Raw genomic sequence first — 19,978 nt, 5'->3', positions numbered from 1 at the left:
TAGGGTATTTGCAGCAACAAATACAGTGTATAGCTGTAACTAACGTCCTGTGAGAAGTGACTGTACAGTGTACACCAGTGATTGTTTTGCTTTAAGTGCAAGCGTCATTTCACTTGGTGCAACGTAAATATATGTTTTAACAACAAGGAGTTAATATTCTTTAGTACCCTTTTCCTATAGCACGAGCCAGAAGCTTAATGTTTTGCGAGATTACTTAGTTTTATGTATACGTATGTCGGTCGTATTCATCGAGATGAACATGGACTGTTTTTGCGAGCTTACGCGTGAGTCGTGACTAATATTGCTAATCGTTTTCATATCTGCTCTCTTTCTATATGGACAACAGATTTGCCAAATGAGATATACAGCAATTATGATGTCGGTAGGGAAAATGAGTAATTGCATCACTGCCCATTAGCACGCCGACTACAGTTACTTTATCTGCAATCTGCAAACGTAGTATTATTTGCACAGTCTAAACGCGATTATAGAAGGACTACAGCAAGTAAAACCTCTGTGTAATAAATCAGGAATGATGGATTTACTAACGCAGCGCCGTGCTGCTGGACATCACGCTGGGAACGGAAATTTCTTGATCTGCAATAAATTCGCTCGTTGTGAAGATCATCAAGCCAGAATTTTTAGTACGACGCCAAGCCATGGAAAAGCGGACTCCGAAGTAGAATTCGCCACACCCGAATTCTACGCCTTATGCGGCCTCGGTGGTACGTTAGCCTGTGGTCTAACGCACAGAGCCATGGTTCCATTGGATGTCGTCAAGTGCCGCATTCAAGTCGACCCGGGAAAATATTCGGGAATTTTCTCCGGCTTCTCCGTGACGGTTAAAGAAGACGGTGTGCGAGGTTTGGCGCGGGGATGGGCGCCGACACTCATCGGGTACTCTGCTCAGGGACTATGCAAATACGGATTATACGAAGTCTTCAAGGTGTACTACAGCAACCTGCTGGGCGAGGAAGCGACGTACCAATATCGTACGGCGTTATACCTCGCCGCATCGGCGTCGGCGGAGTTCTTTGCGGATATCGCTTTAGCTCCCATGGAAGCGGTTAAAGTGCGCATCCAGACACAACCTGGATGGTCTACGACACTGCGAGATGGCGCTCCCAGAATCCTTCGGGAAGAAGGACTCCGAGGGTTCTATAAAGGATTGGGTCCCCTGTGGATGCGGCAGTTGCCGTATACCATGATGAAGTTTGCCTGCTTTGAGCGTACCGTGGAATTATTGTACAAGTACGTCGTACCCAAGCCAAGATCACAGTGCACTAAAAGCGAGCAGCTGACGGTGACGTTCGCGGCGGGTTATATCGCGGGGATCTTCTGTGCCATTGTCTCGCATCCGGCCGACACGGTGGTGTCTAAGCTAAACCAACAGAAGGGAAGCACCGCCACGGATATCGCAAGGAGTCTGGGATGGGCCGGGGTCTGGAAGGGTCTGGAGCCGCGGATTGTCATGATCGGTACCCTAACGGCACTGCAGTGGTTCATCTACGACGCGGTGAAGGTGTACTTCCGCCTGCCGCGACCGCCACCGCCCGAGGCACCGGAATCACTACAACAGAAATGGGCAGCCGAGGGCAAGGTGGCTGTGGTTACTCGTTGAGCTACACCAAATATACTCGTATACCTTTTATATACTGTATTTAAATCTGATTCTAAGTCCTTTTTGGTTTGGCGAAGTCTGGTGACTGCAAGCTATGTAGAAACTCCGTTTACTCTTTCCCAAGGCCACTCTTATGAAGTGACAGTCAAATAAAATAAAATTAATAATTTGAGTCAATAAAGACCGTAACAGCCTGCGTAATTTTGAAGTTTAGCTGTTAGAACCTGTGGTTGGTCAGAAAACTTGCTTTGTATAGCTTGCCTAATTTTACTAATTACTTTCCAATAGTTTTACAGCCGGCCAATGCGGTTTGAATGATAGAGCTTTGTGTAAGTTTAAAAAAATCTCTATTTCTACAACGCGGAAAAATCTAGTCTCATGTCACAGTTACGTGCTATGCGGAGAATTCTTCTATTAATAGTGTCAACAAATAAAAATTAGATGACTGCATACTATTAAAGTACAAACAAAATTACAAGGAAAATAAATAACAAATACTACCAATAATTACTATTACAAGTAAAATAAATTGGTCTGTTGACACAGTCCAACCTCAAATTAATTGTGAGAAGGGCCCTGTGCTAACCTGCATTTGAACTGAACAAAACCACCAAACTGATTACAATCAACATTTTCTAGACCAGTTCACAAAAAATAAATACCATTACCAAAAGAATAGGCACGATAGGATAATCGTAGTTTGCTCAAAGACTGGTTGGTCTTCTGTAACTCACTCGACAACAAATAAATATGTATGAATGTTTTATAAAAACTGTTTGAGCTGCTAACCTTCGTCGATACGGTAAAAGTCTAAAAGTCTATACGTCCCTATATTTAATTTTATACGCGCCCTAGAAAGAACAACCACCCTGCCGCCTTAATTAATAAGCGCCTGGCTACTCATTAACGTATCAAAAGATTGAAATTTTCAACCTTTCTGAAATTGCCATACAGCGTTGCACTAGTACAGTAGTGACTGGTGAAGTGAAGAAGTAAAAAGAAATTGCGTACAAAATGGATATTCGTTTTATTTGATGTAGCTGCCCTAATCTGGCACGGCAGATTTCGACAGAACACACTGCATTATTACCGAAAAGTTCCGGAATTCTTTTTCTGGCTCTTTATTCAGATGTATTTAGTGATTTATTTGCCAACTGATTGCGTAGCGCAGTTCAGTTGCAAGAGGACAAGCACGGCAAGAGTGCAGGGCAACATTGCTGATGATGTCATAACAGTTCACTGTAACGGCATAGTCGGCATTTACACATTTCCATAAGCGCTCGTAAATCATCAATGCAAAGGTATAATCACACCGCATCACCGCCATTTTTGTAATATGATCGTGTCGCATGACATCATGCCCGAGTAAATTCTCGCTCGTTAACTCAAGCAATTGTCGATGCCTTAACTCGCATCCAATGGCCCATGGTCACAATGATGTCAATAGCACCGGCAGCTTATGGTGTCTCTACTTTAATTTCGGGTGACTCATAATCGAAGCGGAGCACAGTTACACGGCATTGTACTTTTACAAGCGTAAATACTGTTTGAACAACACGGTGCTGGTACCAACCGGTGTACACAGTCGAGCGCCTTTCGATGTCATATATAAGCACGTTGGACAACCAACACACAATCGGCGCAGGATCACTCGGATTTGATTGCGGATCGCAACACGCGCATTTGCACAGCCGAGACAGTTTTGTGAGTCTGCCGTTGTTTTACTCGAGCATTCGACGTTTATTGTGATATCCGTCACTGCCTGTATGCCTGCCTCGAAAGCTTCGCTTTCTCTCGGTAAATTTACGCTAACCAAATTATTCCTGATTATTGGACGGATCAATGTGGCCGCTACTGCTGTCAATGCCGTTATCACCCTGATTTCCAAAAGTAAGTGTAAGCAGTAGTAACTCTGCATATGTGCAGTAATATTATGATGAACACGTGTTTAAGTGATGGATTGTAATATCATTAAGCATCATATTTCCCAAAGGGATTCGCTACAAAATGAGCAGCAATTTCATTGATAGTTAGAATATACTACGATCGTAAATATGTAGATATATTCAGGGCATCACAACAGGCATATATTTTTTTATTCACGGCAAAAACCGGCAGAGTTGGGCTTTGACAAGACTACAAATCATTGTTTACTGTAGTATTTTTGACTTAAAATGTGCCACAGAGTTACAGTGTGCCACTAGATGTATTAAATAACGTATGCTATGCTGCACGCTTCCGGCCTATTAAATTTTAGGTTAAAAAATTAATACCTGGTAGTATGGTAGTATAGTGCAGATAATTGGTTACGTTCTATTTCATCGTGTTGTATGAATCAGTATACTGAATGATTATACGAATTTGTACCTTCTTGTTAACGAGACAGGAAATAGATTCTTCGTATTTAATACGTGATGGTATGGTCAGTTCTATTCGACGCCAGAGAGGTTACTACGACTTGCGAGGCGAGTATTTATATGATGAAGAGAGCGCTGTTTTGGCGAACGACGCCCCCCCACCCCCCGACATGCGCAGGCGGGTGACGATTGAAAAAATGCAGCCATACGCGTAATGCATAACCATACGGTCAAACAGGCACTGACCATACGTTGTCCTACAGTCACCTTATTGGTAGACGTACGGAATCTTAATTTATTTTTAAGTACGGAGTACTAGATTCTGTATAGCGCTAAGTAGGGTCACTCCCTGTCTACCCTATTGTGACGGGCAAATGACTATAGCTGGTGACCATACGTATTACTGTAACTGACCATAGGCTGTGCCATGCGATCGATTATAGGCCATGACCATACTTACTGCATGACTGACCATAGGTTGTTCCATGCGACTAACCTTATTCTATGATCAACTGTATTAATGTGACTGACCATGGATTGTTGCGCGCCGTTGACTATAGGTCCATGATCATAGTGTAACCAACCATAGGTTGGCACGTACGAGTGACTATAAGCAATGACCTTGCGTGTAAGCGTAACTGACCACAGGTGAAATATACAGCGGCACAACATGGACCGAAAAAGGCATTTTTATCATTCTAGCTTAAAGATTTTACGAAGCAAGGACAAACTAACAAGAAGCGTGCAATGACAAAGATGAAATAAATTCATCCTCAGTATGCATTAAAAATCAGTAACACAAAGATAAGGTAAGAATTTAATACCAGCACAGCAACACCACGAATAATCGTACGTTATAAGGATATCAAAAAGTGTATTTTAGAATATAGCGTTAAGGGATTTTGAACAAATATCATAAAACAGATTTTAATTCGCAATTACAGCACTCATAAAATTCAATAGCTGGAGTGCACCCGCGCTTTTGAACGGTGATTAAAACCCAGTGTGATCCGTCCCTCAAAATGCGATCTAACGCATGTGATTGGTGGGAACTCATCGTACCACAGCGTGGACACCAACATCGCAGATATTTTCTTTCAACGTCCGACCCTTCCTCCATGTAAGCAACATACTCGATCAGGTTTAATAATTCGTAGAAATCAAGCTTTGGCGCACGGTCCATTGCTTCGTGGAGCTGCAAGGCTGATGAAATAATTTCTTTTGAATAGCCTCTTTTGACAGCTTTTTTGATCAAAACGTCATTTTCTGTTGACATTGCTTTCGTTTCTTCAACACACCCGCAGTTGTTTGAAATGGTCGATGATATCGGCTCGGTAGGTAATGAAGGTTTCGCAATAGAAAACTCGTATGCAGAGGCTGGATTTTTCAGCGATGGACAGCATGCATCGGATTTGCAGTTTTTATTTTCTTTCTCATCGCCAACGTAGTTCAGATGCTCGGAGCCGTGCTGTCTCCAGTCAGAAAGCTGTGATATAGCAAAAAGGCAGCTGGGAGACCACTTTATATGCTCCAAGGTTGGCTCATCACCGACTTTCCAACGATTAATAGTAATTCCGCAAAAGAAACACGCAACGCTGTCATTCTGACCTGTATAATAAAAACCAGCGGACGACAGCTGATCGGGAGTTTGGACAGCCTGCTGGGGCCAATGCAAAAACGTTGCTCGCCGCGTAACACTTGACGAAAGTTTTGGGAATTTTGGCTCGATTGAAAATGATAAAGGTAGAGTCGAGAATTCCTTCTTTACAGCCTGCAATCGCAAAGTAGCACAGTCAGGGTTCTCTTTAAGATGATAAGTTAACGGTGATGTTCTTGAAGATAGAGAGTTATCGATCTTATAGCAGTAACGGCAGAAAAAAGCGTCATGCAAATTAACAGGGAAGAATCCATCATCAGCCAGCAGGATATCGGAGTTACTATGTAAGTTTTCCCATAAAAGGCGAAAAGAAGGAATATCGCTTTGAAATCGATCTACGTATGGTAAAGTTGTTGACATTTTTTAATATCATAAACAAGAACAACTGGTATCAGCGTAATAGTTTACCGCTGCTTTTATAGCTCCACTTATGAATTTCGAAACAAAGTCCAGATCTGATAATCTTGTGTTTTCCCACGGTCGTTAAGGGTAAGGAGGAATCGATAAAATAAAACGGTTAGAAACAAATAGAACAGAGAACTAATTCGAAAAGCGTCGTGCAGAAATGTCGCGAAATTTAATCTGGTTGACTGAATCCAACGCAACAGGCACTGAATATGAAAAGCTATTACGATCAGCTCCCTTCATTGTTGTGGTGAGTATTTAATAAATGTCCCGCATTGCTGAAATTTCATTTGGAGAGCTTTAGAAATGACTTTCAGGCAGATGATTTTGTTGTATTTGCGAACGCACAGTAATGTTATAATAACGTCAGCTATTTTATTCCTTCAAGCTGCCATTTTATTAATAATACTTGCAACAAGTTATCGTAGTCGAGAGTTTTATGTAACTGTAAACAATTTTAATGCTTCTAACTTTGATCTTAAAAACTTAATCACTAAAAACGGTTCGCTAAATGCATGTCTGAATCTTTTACCTGCTGTAATTAGAGCATCTGAAAAGGGGGATGAGTTGGGTGATATAGTGTATAATGTTACTGATGCGCACCACTTTCCAACTTCTTCCACTATTCCACGTTAATTATAAAAGGTGTTAAAAATTATTTTGATTTTAGCACAAACCTGCAAAAATAATGCTGAGCCTTAGTACCTTTAACAAAGATTTTCCCCGCGTCGACCTTCGTCTATTATTTCAAGAGTCATCGAACGCGGATTTTCTCGCCACTAAAAAAGGATTCTATTTACAACCGGACTACCTCCCAGAATTGATAGAAGGACTGCAAATTCTGAACGAGCGCACACAAAAATGGATACAAGATAACTCATCATCTAGACGAACAAAGAATGCTGCTTCGAATTCTCAAAAAGATTTCCATGTTGTAAAAAAGCAGAGTGCGGGGTCAAAAATGACCCTAAGGAAACGAAAAAACGATGGCAAATTTTTACGGGAACCATCTACGCCAGACCGCTGTGACCCAAGCAAAGAATACGAAGATGGTGAAATCGATAGCACTTGAAACAAATACCCCACGCCTCGAAAAAACGTTTGCATTTTGTGTAGCTGAATTTTTTTCTGCCGTTAAACTAATGTAACTGTTTTATTTATACTCACTTGAATTAAAGTTTACGTCGCTATGATGCATATTACGTTTAATGACCAACTCCACGTTACAAAGGTTAAATATTTTTTTAAAGCAAAACATCTTTAAACTAATTGGTTACAATGGCCAGCTAAAATTTTGAATGCTTATATGAAGACCATATGCATTTATGATTTCGACCATACGTAACTTAATTATATACATAAGCATGCAAACGAAGCTGAATCATTATCTTTAGCACTTAGTTAAACGAAAAAACAATAAAACTATCACAACAATAAATATTTCATTTTTTGAACGAAATAGAGCTAGAGAAAATAAAATTAACTAAACAAAGAAAATATGTTTTATGATGACCTTGACTATCGCCGACCTAGCCGCGGCGCTCGCCTGCGTTTCACCGCCTTTTTTTTGCTGCCTTTGTTTTGCGAAACGCGATTTTGTTTTCTCTGTGAGGTCTTTGGTAGCGATGGTAATTTCTTTAGCGGAACCAGAGCAAACTCCTCCATTCCTAGGCAGGAAATAACAAAAACACGTTGGAAGTCATCAGCTCTCTCATTTAATAAGCAGGCGCGTATACGCAGACTGTTTGGGGTACATGCTTTAAAATCCAAAAACAAGTATCCATAGTCGGGACTTGTTGCGCTTTTATATGCTTCCATAAATGCGCCAGTGCTGCGCGGGTACATTTGTCTAGCGAGCGCTTCTATTTGCAGCATGTCTCGGGGCTGTTTCCACAGCACTAAATAATGGGCATTTAGCGAGATTGTACGCATAGATGGGTTTTGAAAAAACACATTTTGTACTGTTAGTATGACAGATCGGTTAAGATGATGAGTCCCGCGAGTAAATAGCGAAACAACGTCCTTGTTTATATTTTGCATTTGATCGTCCAGTATAATTAATGATGGTTTACATTTATCCGTAAAAGACTCATCAGCTATGTTGTCTGGCATATTTTGTATAAAAACAACGTTTTTATTTTGCTGTTTTATCTGTTTGAAAATTGTTGAATAGTACGAATAAATAAAAAAAATCTTTTCCGGGAAGGGACTGATTCTTCGTAGTTCTAACAAACGAGCTATCCAATAACTCTTACCGCCTTGACTCTGGCAACTGCACACTAAGTTAAATGGATGAATTAAAACGGAGCAAAAATTAAATTTCTGATACATTTTTAATAGTGTTTCTTTGTTTGCATTAAGCTGATTTTATATATGCCGAAAACCGAAAGGTACAGTCCAGTAGTTAGAGGTAACAACTCTTTTATCAAATGTGAATCTAAAACGTTTTGTTTGTGGCCGCGATTGCAAAGTCCACGATCCTTTCAATCGAAATATTTTGAACGGGTTCAGAACATTGTGTTCGGTTTCCGGATGCAATACCATTTCCTTTAATGTCTCTGGATGGAATAAAGTTAGGTTACTTTGGTTAATTGTTATGCCCTTGACCTTGAAGGCACTATTTCCATCTTTAGTATAGTACGCATACATTTTAGGTCCTCCGCAAATAAAAACAGTGATCTGATCGTCACCGATCTCTGATTTAAATTCACCGAGGCAATCACCAACCGGTAAACTACTCCATCCAGGTCCTTCTAAAGCAATTACGCAGTCTGTATCGACATACAATAACCGCTCGATACCCACAAAATGCATAGCTGTATAAAGCTCCATTCGAGCGTAGCTCGTCACAAACGCAGCAATTATGACGTTAGCATTTAAATCATTTCCATCTGCTTCACACACTCGCGAGCTTTGCACTTGTAAAACTTCTTCGGTGGCAACATCCACATACGAAACAGAATAATTACCCGAATAAAAAAGCTCATTAAATCTTTTTATGTTTTTAACGTACTCGAATTTTGGCCTGTTTTCCTTAATCGCAAGACGACCCCACAATGTGTTAAGCATAAGCTTTGAAAGGAGCCGACGAGTTGGATTGAACGTAACCTTTGCCGGATCAACCTTAACCTGATCCGTGTTTGCCAAGTTTTGCAAATAAGAAGTTTTGTCGGTTTCAGTTTTGCAGCTTGTTGGATATCCACTGGAGGCTACCTTTTCTGCCATAAATGTAGATATATATTTAGAAAACAAGTCTCCTTGCAGTGGATAATGCCAGATTTCAAATATTTTAATGATTTGGTATCCGTAAGCAACAGCCATACGGAGCTCAGGGGTTGTATATACCGCATTAAAACAGCGTTCTTTTTCAGTATGTTGACAGACAGCCTGATTATCTGTGGCGCATCTCCAACAGAGAACAAACATGCATTTATTGTTTATGCGTTGCGGAAGAACCGGAAGATTTAGGCTTGTTGGCGGTAAAATTCGAACATGAGCGATACCAAAAAAATCTGAAAGGTCACAGTCGCTAGGGTATAATTTTATCGGAAGACCGATTGGATACAATTTTTGTTTGCACACAGCTGGATATAAAGAATTCTTGTCTAAGTACGAAATGTGTTGACGTTTTGATATATCAGCTGTAGCTAGAAGGCGGAAAGCCTCTGTGCGACCACCATAGAGCACATCCCGTACGCGCATGGGTTGGATGTGACAAAATTCTTTGAGAACGCAGCTGATTTCTGGGAGCTGCTTCATTTTTCTCCACTGGCAACTCCAAATGCATGTATATCTATAACCTTGTTTTTTTAAGTTTTCCATTTTTTGCATCGTGGCTGTGTACAACTGTGCCATTGTTCGACCGCCATGGGCAGTTGACTCTTTAGTAAAACATTTTTCGCACCCATGGAAATAACAACCGTGGTACTCCAAAACCTCTAAATGCTCCTCGATAAAGCCATCAACCTTGTACTTCCCGATCCTTTTTTCACCATTCTGATGGTTTCTAGCATGCCTTATGTAACATTTTCGCTCAACGGACAAATAATACAACCACTCCAAGCTTTCAAAAGAGTATGTTCTCTGCGTCTGCAGATCTTGGTAAGTAAAGTGCTGGATGCTACTTTCTGGCATGAATCGCGCACGGTACACCAAATTAACAAAGCTAGGAAGTGACATTGACTCAACTAATGGATTAAAATCTGTCAACGCTTTCATATCCTTACAAAACCTCTGGCATGCTTCTTTTAAAACCTAAAAATTATGATTTTCAAAATTGTTCAAATCGTAATGGAAAATTGTACCTGGCAATCATTTTCACAATATTTAAGTATTTCGTCGTGAAAATTCCATATTGCTTTACTGTTAGACTCTTCGGCATACCATCCAATGAATTCTCTATATTCGTTATCTTTCATTTGCGAAATCATATAGTATTTGATATCTGGCACTTTACCGCTGTAATTAATATTGTCTCGCGTTGCAAATAAAAAGGGAAATCGCCCTTTAGCTCCACTAAAACCAAAAGCTCCAGGCATTTCGCCTAAACTCATTGGCAGGAACGCTAGTGAATCACGTAGCGTAATATTGAATTCTTTAACATAGATTTGCAAAAATTTTAATCCACGCATTACTACTTCTGGCCAAATTTCTTGCTCTTGAAGAAACTGCATAATAAAATTGCCATCGTACCCCATCAAGTTATGGAATATAACAATAAAATTCTTATGGGTTGCGTTAAATAACCAATGACAAAACTTTGCACCCGCATTACGCCCAAAAAAAGTTTCCGCCTTTCCGTTATCGGATACCGCTACTGCCGCAATTGGCACGTGAGTGGTATTACTAATATCAGCTTCAAAATCACAGTATAAAAAAGAACGATCTGGCTTAGGGGAAAGCGAATATCTTAACAAAGCAACGATGATCAGGCTCTACTGTTAACTTGCAGTTGCGGCAATAATATTCACCGCATTGATGAGATGGGTTGGTAGGACTTCGTTCTTTGCATCGTTTCAATATTATTCCACAGTCTTGACACTTAAATCTTAGCTGGCACTCAGTCAACCCTTGAAGCTTGATTGCAGTCTTATGATAGTTATAACAAATTTCGTTTTTAAAAGAGCAGAAACATTCAGTGCAGTGAATTTTTTTTGTTGTGTCAGTTTGGCAGTCTAAGCGATGGCATACAAAACAAGCATATTCACAGCGGTGAGTTTTCAGTGAACATGTGATAAATTTTCTGCAACGGGGACATTCTCTACGTTTTCCAAAAAAGCGAGCAGGCTTTATGATGGGCCAGTAATGCCGCTTAAAAAGTAATATATATAATTTAGCAGGAGCTGGATCAGCACCGGCATTTCGACCGCAGTAGATCAGCCCATTCTCAAAATCAGTATCTTTGTAAATTAAAATCTGGAAAGCTGGTGACAAGGCGGTTTGAAACTTGTCGTACATTTGTACGTTCACTGCTCCTGGATGCACATCGGCCATTTTATATAATTTTAACGCTTGATTTTTTTGGAAATCGCAGCGAGCGTCACATATTTTTTTCCAAATATAGTTATTTGTCTGATGAAGTTTTCGAGCATGAGCTAAAACGATGGCCAATGCACGGGCGAAACATAAATCGTCAGTGTTACGCACGTAAATTACTCCTCGATAAGGTAGGGTTCGTTGCAGGTTACGCAAGTGATGCACCTTTGAACCACCAGAAGGCGGTCTTGGTATACGAATTAAATTAATAAAAACAGGGGCATCCAGCGTAAACTCCGTTTTTGAAGTTAGGGTGTTAGCAATCAAGTATAGAAACATCTGAGCATTTACAGAATCTTGGGGAGCTAGTTTTAGCTGTATGGGGTGAGATAATTGGGTCGATTCTAAGGACATGCTTATCAAATCGTTTTGGTTAGGAATGTAAGTTCTTAGGTTGCGAAAAATGTCTTCTAGCAGGGAAAGCAATACCGGCAAAACGCTATCAACGCCCTTTATTGCCAGTGGCTTTATGGAAATTTGAAAATTACCTGCCCAGACGTTATATTTTTTGCTGTGACGAGTTTTAATGGCTTTTAAAGCATACCATTCTGAGGGATGCAGTACCGCTTTTGCTGATAACGAAGTATCCTCCTTTTGACTAAGCTGTTTAATATACTCGAAAAATAGTTTATAGGAGAAAATCACTTGTCTTGTTTGGCGGTATAGGTTCGAGCATTCTTCAAGTGTTTTACACTGAGAGTACAGATTCTCAAGCTTTTTTTCGCCAAATTCGTCTTGCTTGATAGTCATGTTTTCATCGGTTGGTGCATGAATTGCCATTTGTACATTTAGTGTAATTATGAATCGAAAAAACCTTCAAGGATTCTTTAAGTGCAAGGGTGATTATTTATATATTTATCGCGCACCCTTGACATTTCCCACGATCTAAATGTGAGATTATAACGCCTATCGTTTTATCTGGATAAAAGTAATGTGATAGATGAAATTAATGATTCGCGGAAAGCATCTTATAAGGAACACAACATGCGAGCACATCCTTTCTTTACCAAATTTATTTGGAAAAAAGTAAGGTTTGGAGAAAATATGGATCAGTCGATACAAAGCGAGCACGACTGGGCCGTACTCTGCCCTAAATTTGAAGGTCAGTTAGACTCTTTTTTTGTATTCGAAGAGTTGCCCTATTGGCAAAGGTACTATTTGGCCGCCATGGGGTATATGAACAAAAACTGCGTGTCATGTTATAATTGTGGCAAAGAGTTTCACTGGCGCCAGTCCTCAGCAATAAACCATCATTTCGAAAGGCAATGCCAGGACATACAAGAATTCTCTCTTGAAAAACAGGAAACTCAAGTTTTTCGACGTAGAACAACGTTTCAACGCCTTAGTACATTTTGTGACCTACCAAAATTTTATGACATTGAGTTTTTGCTAGATCGTTCATTCTATGCAAGCAACGTTTTGCAATGCGCGCATCCAGGATGTACCTGGTCTGGAAAGTGGCAGACTATTTCAACAATCACAAATTTGAAAAAAAGAAGTCACGGAAGGCATCACTGTTACAAAGTTTTTAATAATTGAGTATCTAATTTTGCGTTCAATTTTGCGTTCAAATCGTTCAAAATCATTAATAAAAAGTCATGCCTGAACATATTCTTGATTAACCACCAAACTATATGCTTTGTGCGCATTAACAAAAGTTTACACAGATTCTGTAGTCAGTTTGTGTTTCAAATGATGATGCTTTCAAATGCCGTGAAAAATGTGTGCTTCACGAATACTTCATGTAGTGACGATGTGAATAAAATACACTTGTGGTTACAGCCAATCTTCGTAAAGTTATGTAAATAAAAGTAAAAAATATTAGCTCGTGATCTACGGTCAATAATAATTTTTCAATTATACGATATATAGTATTGTCATTCAGGCTGAGTTTAAGCAGCAGTTAAAACAGAACACCATAGTTAAAATGGTTGCGTCATATGGTCAATATGCTACACAATTTGGAATTACCAGACAAATGCAAAACTGTAGTAGTATTTATAAATTAAAGCAGCGGTTTCTTAATTCTTTTGGTTACAGTAGATACCTAGAACTCAGTATCTAAACTAAACTGGATCTCATTGTCTGTCATTCCAACATGAGCTTTTCGATATTCGGACACCCTTCTTTCAAAAAAATTCGTTTTTCCTTCCAACGATATCGACTCCATAAAAGGAAAGGGGTTGGAGACATCATACATAGGTTCTAAATTAATCATAGCGCATAACAGATTGGCAACGAACCGAATATAGATTTGCATCGAGCTGGAATTAAGTCCAACAAGAGGAAATAGGAAGGCGTTCTTCCAGAACCGCTGTTCAACTTCTACCGCATCTGCTATGAGTTCACTAGATTGTTCGGGTGATAATTTATTTTTTAGCTGACTGTATAGCCAACATGCAAACTCAACATGTTGGGATTCATCTCTTGAAATTAATTCATTACTGAAGGTTAAGCCCGGTAAAATTCCTCGGCTTTTCACCCAAAATATCACAGCGAACGCCCCACAAAAAAAGATCATTTCTACACAAGCAAACGCCAAAATGCGCTCCGCAAAAGGCTTTTCCTTGTCAGTTATGTATCTTGCTGCCCATTGGCCCTTTTCCTTAACATTTTTGTTTAAAATTATAGCTTGGAGAAGCTCCCCTCGTTCCTTTGAATTTCGAAAAAATGTATGAATTAACAATGAATATGTTTCGCTGTGAATATTTTCCATCAGAATTTGGAAAGAATAAAAAGCTCGAACTTCTGGCCATTGCACTTCAATTAAAAAATTTTCGGCTAAATTTTCCAAAATTATTCCATCCGATGCAGCGAAAAAAGCTAAGACATTCCCTAGCAAAAACTTTTCTTTGACTTGTAAGTCATTCCATTGCAAGATATCTTTGCTTAAATCAATTTCCTCAGGTGTCCAAAAAAGCGCTACTGTTTTTTTGTACAACTCCCATGCCTCTTCATGTTCGATAGGAAAAAGTACCAGTCGTTTCCATGATTTCACTAAAATAGGCTCGCTGTCTTTTTCAGTTTCCTCAACTAATTCCTTCATTTTTTGAATCGTCTTAATTTTTAGCCGACTGTCCAAGTCTTATATCAACTGTCGGCTACGACACCACGAAGTGAAAATTTTTATTTTCACGCACAGAGAAGATGACCTTGAACTTTAATCCACGAAACTTTCTCATGGCAAAAGTTTACATACGTTCCAGTTCCTTTTTAAAAGTTCGTTACGAACGCGATAACTGATGCTTATAAAAAGACCACCAACTCCATGCAACGCGTGTTACTTAATAACTGTATTTACGACTTACATCAGAATGGCAGAACAGGCGCCAGATTCTTCCGCGCGCCCGGCAGTGGCTGGTGTTGTTAACAATGCAGTCGAAAATTCCCGAGTAACTGGCCCAGTTGCGCGAGAGCAGTATCCGTACCAAGTTGTTGGATTTATGAAACAACATCAGCAACTTCCAGCGTTACAACCGCAGTTTCCGACGAATGTGCCAACTGAAGGTAATTTTAGTATCTCCAAACATTTCCTTATAATTAGAAATAGTTCGTCTTGATTTGAGATAAAACTGGTGCATTTGAAGGTCAACAGGCACAGCCGGAAGTATTACGTCTTGAGGAGTATTTTAAAAGCTTTGGGGATCAAGGAGCCTCTGGTCCACAACACCCTCCACAGCCATTAAATCCAGCAATTCTCTTCCAACATCCGGTGAATTTAGCGAATTCCTCGCAATATCAGCAAGGAATGGACAGTCGGAATGCTAACTGCGGTCGGATGTATAGCGCCCAGAATGTTCCCTGGTGCGGAGCTCCTATGGATGTTAATTTGCATTCACCATCTTCTCCATTACCGAGTCGCATTCGGCTGGATGCAATTTACCTTGCTGAAGTGGAATTAGAAAAACTGTTGTGCGATCTTCGAAGTTTATCCGGCGAGAATCAAAATTCGAAAAGCGTGGCGTTTGAGATCCTAAAGAATGTTGCCGCGCATGAGTACTTAAAAGGGTTTACCATAGCTGAGAAATTGGTTGCCTTTCGAGACATTAGACAGCACCACCAATCTGGCGTTCCTAAGCGTGGTGGCCCTACGGAGTATTTTTCTGGGTAAATCAGATTGTTGTCAATCGATTAAAGTTTACTTGATGTAACATCTAAAATTGCGATAATTTTATCATTGATCATGAAACTGTTATCACCTTTGCGTGTGTTGCGTGGTCATCATAAATAAAAACGACATCCTACACTAACTTGAGCATTGGTTCTGTTTTTCTCTATTGGCTTGCCATTATGACTAAATATGGTAAATTAATAGTGCTTGAGGGATTAAACGCTTCAGGAAAGTCTACGCAATGCTTACGTTTGCAAAGGTCGCTTACTGATTTGGGTCACAATGTCAAAGTTTACAATTTTCCGCATGTGCCTGACAGGGACAATCTAGGTTTGTTGCCCCTAATACAAGTGATTCTATCCTCTCCTGAGCTATTGCGTTCCACAACCGCACATCTTCTGTTTTGCTCTCAGCGCTCAGTATACGTAGAGCAAATTTTGAATGATCTAGCGGCTGATAAAATGGTAATAATTGATAGATACTGCTTGTCTGGAATGGCCTATGGAATTTCACGAGGCTTGAATCCGCAGTGGATCGAAGAACTTGAAAAAGGGCTGAATTGTCCGACTCCTGACCTCACCTTTTTTCTGGAAATTCCTCCTATGGCAGCTCTACGCAGAATGCTTTTTCGGAAAGAAAAAAATCCGGAAGCTGTCAAGGATATTGTGATAGATGATTTAGGGAAAGTGCAAGCTGCATATGAGAACATTTTGCGTCCTCCTAAAAATATTATTCGAATAAATGCGCAACTGCCCGAAGACATCATTGCGAAAACGATTTTAAATACTGTATTAAATAATTTTTAATATGTTTAGTTGTAAATTTGCTGAACGTGCCAACAATAATCGATTTATGGTAAACGATGATACTGCCTGTGGTAGAGCCCTGTTATATTTTATCAAATTTTTTGACTTTCGGACACTTAGTTGTCTCTGCTCGACTGTCATATTTCATGCGGTGAACTGCTAATTATTAATCAATTTGGTAATAAAGTATGGTTTTTTAATCGGTGAGCATGTAGCAGGTACTTCAACCACTGGCCAGTTGTACTTTTACTTATCGCCAATCGCAGTTTAATAATGATCGTAGGCTCTTCCACTTATAGTCAGTAATTTTACTTATAGGCAGTGGTAGCTTTACATATAGTCAACCATACTTAACGTATGGTCAAATGTACATCATGTTTTATCATGGTCAACCGTACTTTAATCTACGGTCTACCGTACTTCAACTTACGGTGTAACATACCTTACGTCTAATTAATGCTCAACCGTTACTTTCCGTTATGGTCAAACGTCTATGGTAAACCGAACGTTTACCTACGGTCAACGGCACTTGCACTTATGGTCAAACGTGCCTTTACCTATGGTTAACCGTATTTTAACTTATAGTCAACTGTACTTTTACTTATGGTCAAAAGTGCCTTCACCTATGGTCAGCCGTACTTCATTATATAGTCAAACGTACTTTGTGTTTTAATTATGGTCAGCCGTACTTTCACTTATGGTCAAACGTGCCTTTACCTATGGTCAGCCGTACTTCATTATATAGTCAAACGTATTTTGTGTTTTAATTATGGTCAGCCGTACTTTCACGTATGGTCAACGTGCCTTTACCTATGGTCAGCCGTACTTTCACGTATGGTCAACGTGCCTTTACCTATGGTCAACCGCACTGTCACTTAGGGTCAAACATGCCTTTACCTTTGGTTAACTGTACTTTTACCTATATCCTTAAGTCGTGATTTTGCTTGTGGTCAAGCGTTCTTCGAAAATGCTCAGCGTGTATGTCTTGGGGTTTTTTTAAATTCACTACAACAAACGACATAATTTCGCACGTCAGTGAGGTTTGAGTGGAAAAAATCGAAAAAAGCAACTAAAAAATTTATAGCTTTATAAATACAAAAGAAAATAGGCATGCAGGAGCAGGAACACGTAAACATTTCTGATTATAAAATAGACTAAAAAATAGGCAAAAGTTTTTTATTTTTATCCACGTGAAAGATCCGCGGCTGTTCCGAAAAAACCAGTAATTCTATTGGTTCAGTAAGCGGCTTGCTGAATCTCAATTCTAGTCTTGCAAATTGTTTTCTTTCAATCGGAATATCTTCAGTGTTATGATTAGGAGTTAAATCAAAAGGAAAAATACTTGTCCCATATTTTAAGTCTTGATAAGAGGTGTCAGAGGAGCAACCAAAGTCCCTATTTCCTAACTGACAAGACAATGCTGAGAATAGCATGGCGTATTGTTCGTTTGCAAAATCGACTTTATAAGAATATATTTGATTATCGACCACTAATGTAATTTCTTCTAAATTAAAATGCTGAAAATTAAGCGGGTTTTTTCGGTAATTTCCTACGTACGCTTCGTGCGTAACCATAGCAAATATAATACGATTCGGTATTCTTTCAGATCCAAAAAAGTTGTCTATTGTGTACTGTCTCGATCCCGGCGCTAAAGCTCGTGTACGAACATCCGTGGCTGAATATATTTTGTAAATAGCCGGTTGCGTTGTTAGTCTTTTTTGAATCTGCTCGTGGATTTTTTCCGTTATTTTAACGTAGCGCGTTAATAAACGCATATCCAAAATATTCAGGTAATAATTCGGCGACTCGTCACTTGATAAAAGGAAAAAACTGGGATTTCGTTTGAATAACTTAATTTTAACAGAAATTTCCGGTAATAAATAATTTTCGATAAAGAAAAATTCATGCATTATTCTACCCAACATTTCAAATGGTTTTCCTTCTTTAGTTAATTCATAGCGTTCTGCAAGACCTTTATTTTTTTCGGGTAGAAGGAGGTCAGTGTGGTCCATACTGTTTTCAGGATCACTTTCATTAATCCGATCTTTTCTCCACAGAACATTACGCAACAGATTTTTTTTCACGCCACGCGAGTAGTTCAGCAGGGTATGAAAAAATCCCTTATATCCGTAATTATTGTAGCTCACAACAACTGGTATGCCATTTATTTCTATTTCGCAGCGTTCAAAGCACATATAAAACAACAAATTCACCGGCGCCGCATCGCGGATCCCCTTTGTGCTAATCTGTTTTGATAATCGGTCCCTCTCAGCAGGGTCTAAGCTGGCTAAAGCAGCTGCGATCTGAGGATCCGCTAAAGGATCAATTGTGTAATCTACGTTTGCAGGTGGTTGGTTGCTGTTGTTTGGTGGATTACGTGTGTTGGGCAGTATTCGACCTCCTGAATTACTTGCCGCAGAACCATTACTTCCTGGTTGAACGGCATCGTTTGTATTTTGACTTGCGATCTCTGTACCTGAAAGTGTTCTTTTGATGGAAGTCGTTTTAGCTTTTATCAAGCCTAGTGGCCTGGATTTATCGTTTTCTAAAATTTGGCAGCGCATATACAGCAAGACGTCAGCCAGGTCTAAGTAGTTCTCAGTAGGCGGAAGGAGAAATTCTATTACATCAGAATTGTTAACTATCTGATTTATCGGTAATACTTCCGTTTTATAACTTTCTTCTATTATGGATTGTGATATTGGTGGGTCAAAAAGTTGCAACTCATCAGGAAATTTTTCCACAGTTGATTGATTTTTTGTAGACATTTTTCCGATTAAATAACTGAAGCAAGTGATTTACCCCGAATCATCTTCTTAAACAATCCAGTACGAATTGAACGTTTGCGCTTTCTACTCTTCCGTCTAGATTTACGTCCAACAAAGACAGTTTGTACCGTGGTACGCTTTATTAATCGCCTCTTTGCAGCCTTTTTCTTCTTTCGGTAAGCCGTTTTCGAAAGATAAAATCAAAACTGCACTTTTATGTATTTATCCGTTCACTGCGCCATGCCTTATATACTAAACCGCTACTTTAATAGAACCGCAAAGCGAAAGCTCGATATAATTTATTGTGATTGCAGTGTCTGATAAGAATTATGAATGATTCTTACACAGGTTAAAAATCTTGCAAACTCAGTAGGCGTAAAATCTGTCTTTAAATCCATCGCTTGATTTGCATTTGCGATAATGCAAGGTCACCGTGGTTTCTCCCAAAACGTCTTCGCCCCAAAGCATTTTCCAGTCAGACTGAATGATAAACAACGGGTTGGCTGAAAAAAACCAGTTCTGAACTGGGAAGTACGCAAGATGGTACGGCTCATATCCTTTCAGAAGTTGATCTACAGTGGCCATGCCAATAATTTTATCGGATAAATTACCATAAGAAGACATTAAATGACTCATTGAAAAGATAACCTGCCCTCTCCCCCTTGTGTTATCTACCACATTTTTATTCCGAAGGGTGGTCGTATCTCGATGCATACGG

General features: G+C 39.6%; 3 protein-coding genes across 3 annotated transcripts in view; all 3 read left to right on the top strand.

The window, feature by feature from the left end:
* The first annotated feature begins 130 nt into the window (after positions 1-130).
* LOC129592766 (phosphate carrier protein, mitochondrial-like) lies at positions 131-1,809 on the top strand. The gene is made up of 2 exons (XM_055488886.1): positions 131-284; positions 531-1,809. Exons 1-2 carry the CDS (start codon positions 233-235, stop codon positions 1,619-1,621), a joined length of 1,143 nt encoding a protein of 380 aa, XP_055344861.1. The 5' UTR covers positions 131-232; the 3' UTR covers positions 1,622-1,809.
* Positions 1,810-3,242: 1,433 nt separating this feature from the next.
* Positions 3,243-19,978, top strand: part of LOC129592769 (uncharacterized) — a 32,164-nt gene continuing 15,428 nt past the window's right edge. The window contains exon 1 of the mRNA XM_055488892.1: positions 3,243-3,511. Coding sequence (XP_055344867.1) covers positions 3,388-3,511 — 124 coding nt within the window. The 5' untranslated portion in view covers positions 3,243-3,387. The remainder of the gene's footprint in view (positions 3,512-19,978) is intronic.
* LOC129592770 (uncharacterized) lies at positions 14,873-15,805 on the top strand. Its single transcript, XM_055488893.1, has 2 exons — positions 14,873-15,082; positions 15,163-15,805. Exons 1-2 carry the CDS (start codon positions 14,890-14,892, stop codon positions 15,684-15,686), a joined length of 717 nt encoding a protein of 238 aa, XP_055344868.1. The 5' UTR covers positions 14,873-14,889; the 3' UTR covers positions 15,687-15,805.

The sequence above is a fragment of the Paramacrobiotus metropolitanus genome, unplaced genomic scaffold, assembly GCF_019649055.1.
Source record: "Paramacrobiotus metropolitanus isolate TYO unplaced genomic scaffold, Prichtersi_v1.0 Parri_scaffold0000055, whole genome shotgun sequence".
Classification (NCBI taxonomy): Eukaryota; Metazoa; Tardigrada; class Eutardigrada; order Parachela; family Macrobiotidae; genus Paramacrobiotus; species Paramacrobiotus metropolitanus.
The sequence above is the reverse complement of the archived record's forward strand: the minus strand, read 5'-3'. Positions and strand labels throughout refer to the sequence as shown.